General features: G+C 55.9%; 1 protein-coding gene across 1 annotated transcript in view; it reads right to left on the reverse strand.

Moving 5' to 3' along the window:
* DNMT1 (DNA methyltransferase 1) overlaps positions 1–2,059 on the reverse strand; it is a gene marked incomplete at both ends in the record, with an annotated part of 24,999 nt that overhangs the window by 15,522 nt on the left and 7,418 nt on the right. Inside the window, 4 exons of the mRNA XM_017839872.1 lie at positions 94–245; positions 988–1,080; positions 1,174–1,292; positions 1,939–1,969. Coding sequence (XP_017695361.1) covers positions 94–245; positions 988–1,080; positions 1,174–1,292; positions 1,939–1,969 — 395 coding nt within the window. The remainder of the gene's footprint in view (positions 1–93; positions 246–987; positions 1,081–1,173; positions 1,293–1,938; positions 1,970–2,059) is intronic.

Raw genomic sequence — 2,059 nt, forward strand, 5'->3', positions numbered from 1 at the left:
CTGGCCCTGGGGACCCCCCTGGGGACACTGACCCCAACACTGACCCCCACACTGACCCCCCAGTGGCCCCGGTGACCCCGCTGGCGTCCCCACCTCGATCTTGTTGAGCAGGTCCTCGTAGCTGACGTCGGGGTTGTTCTGCAGGAACTCCACCACGATCTTGCTCATGTAGATCTTCTCCTGCATGAGGGCGAAGGTGGGCGCGTACTCCTCGCTGGGCTCCATCAGGATGTAATCCGCGAAGGCTGGCCGGGAAAACCGGCGATTCCGGGGGGAAAAACGGGGAATTCGGTCAAAAAATCCACCGGGGCTTGGAGGGGGAGCTGCAGCTCAAGGTGGGTCTGGGCCACAGAGCCAAGGGTGGAGAGAAGGTCCCTCGTGGGAGACCCCGATGGGATGGGGTGGGAATGTGGGAGAGGGAAAAATAGGTGGGAAAGGGGGAAAAGGGGGAGGAAAGGGGGAGAAAAGAGGAGAGAGGAGGGAAAGAGGAGAAAAGAAGAAAAAAAGAGGTCAAAAAAAGGCCAAAAAGTAGCCCAAAGGGGAGGAAAAAATAGGTGGGAAAGGGAGAAAAGGGGAAGGAAAGGGGGAGAAAAGAGGAGAAAGAGAGGAGGGAAAGAGGAGAAAAGAAAAAAAAAGAGGCCAAAAAATGGCCAAAAAAAGAGGCCAAAAAATGGCCAAAAAAAGGCCAAAAAATGGCCAAAAAAAGAGGCCAAAAAGAAGCCCAAAGGGGAGGGAAAAATAGGTGGGAAAAAGGAGAAAAGGGGGAGGAAAGAGTGAGAAAATAGGAGAAAGAGAAGAGAGAAAGAGGAGAAAAGAAGAAAAAAGAGGCCAAAAAATGGCCAAAAAAAGGCCAAAAAGTAGCCCAAGACAGGTAAAAAAATAGGCCAAAAAAGGCCAAAGAATAGCCCAGAAAAGGCCAAAAAAAGGCCAAAAAAACCCCCCAGAAAAGACCAAACACCCCCCCAGGAAGGCCCGGCGAGGCCTCACCTGTGCTGAAGCCGATCAGCGCCTTCTCCCCGCCGTCGAAGCCCGTGATCCACCAGGCGTTGATGGGCCCCAACTTCTTGGCTCTCACCCCTCCTGGAAAGCCCCGAGACCCCCCCAGTTCCAGCTCCCGCGGGTCCGAAAGGCCCGGAGAGCAGCCCCGGTGACCCCCCGGGCCCTGCCCCTCACCGTCCAGGCAGGGGTTGTCGTCGTAGATGGGCTTGACGGCGCCGCTGAAGTAGAGCTCGACGTTCCTCTCGATGAGCCCCGTGTCGAAGGGGCACAGGTGGCCCTTGCGGTCGTAGACGCTGCCAAGAGAGAAACAGAGCGGGGGGGGGGTTTTCCAGAGGCCGAAATCCCGCTCTGAGAAGAGGCCTCACAGACCCCGAATCCGGGGGATTTGCTGCGTTTGGGTTGTAACGGGACACAGAAAACGCGCGTTGGGAGGTTGATTAAGGGAGAGGAGGCCTCGGGCCTGCTTGTCCTTGGTGGGCTCTGTCCTGGTGGAATGCAACAAGAAGGTTATAAATTGGACGGGATGGGTGTTTGGGGAGGGGGGGTGAAGGGCTGAGTAAAGGGGTTTTTAGTGAGACTTTCAGGAAAAGCTGAAAAGTTCACGAAGAGGAAGGACAAGAGAACGACCCCCACGAGGCCGAAGGAAACGGAACGACCCCCAGGGATTCACCCAAAAGCCTCGAGCTCCACCTGAACCCCCCCTGATGTGAGTATTACAACTGGGTGATGTAATTGCAACAAACATTCAGGTAAAATACTGCAATCCCTCACCAAAATTGCCTAAATTACCTGACTTTCCACTGAGAACTCGGGGGCTGCTTTGCCCGGCGCCAGCCGGGGGGTCACACCCCAACGTGGCCCCAAATAAACACCTTTGCTGCTGCTCAAAGGCCCAAAACTCCCTCTGAGCAGCCCCTTTAGGCCGGTTTTGGAGTTCACCTGAAGGAGGTGACCTTGTGCTGGGGCAGAGCTCACCTGAAGGAGGTGACCCTGTGCTGGGGCAGAGCTCACCTGAAGGAGGTGACCCTGTGCTGGGGCAGAGCTCACCTGAAGGAGGTGA

Source organism: Lepidothrix coronata, unplaced genomic scaffold (genome assembly GCF_001604755.1).
Source record: "Lepidothrix coronata isolate B3197 unplaced genomic scaffold, Lepidothrix_coronata-1.0 Scaffold523, whole genome shotgun sequence".
NCBI classification, from domain to species: domain Eukaryota; kingdom Metazoa; phylum Chordata; class Aves; order Passeriformes; family Pipridae; genus Lepidothrix; species Lepidothrix coronata.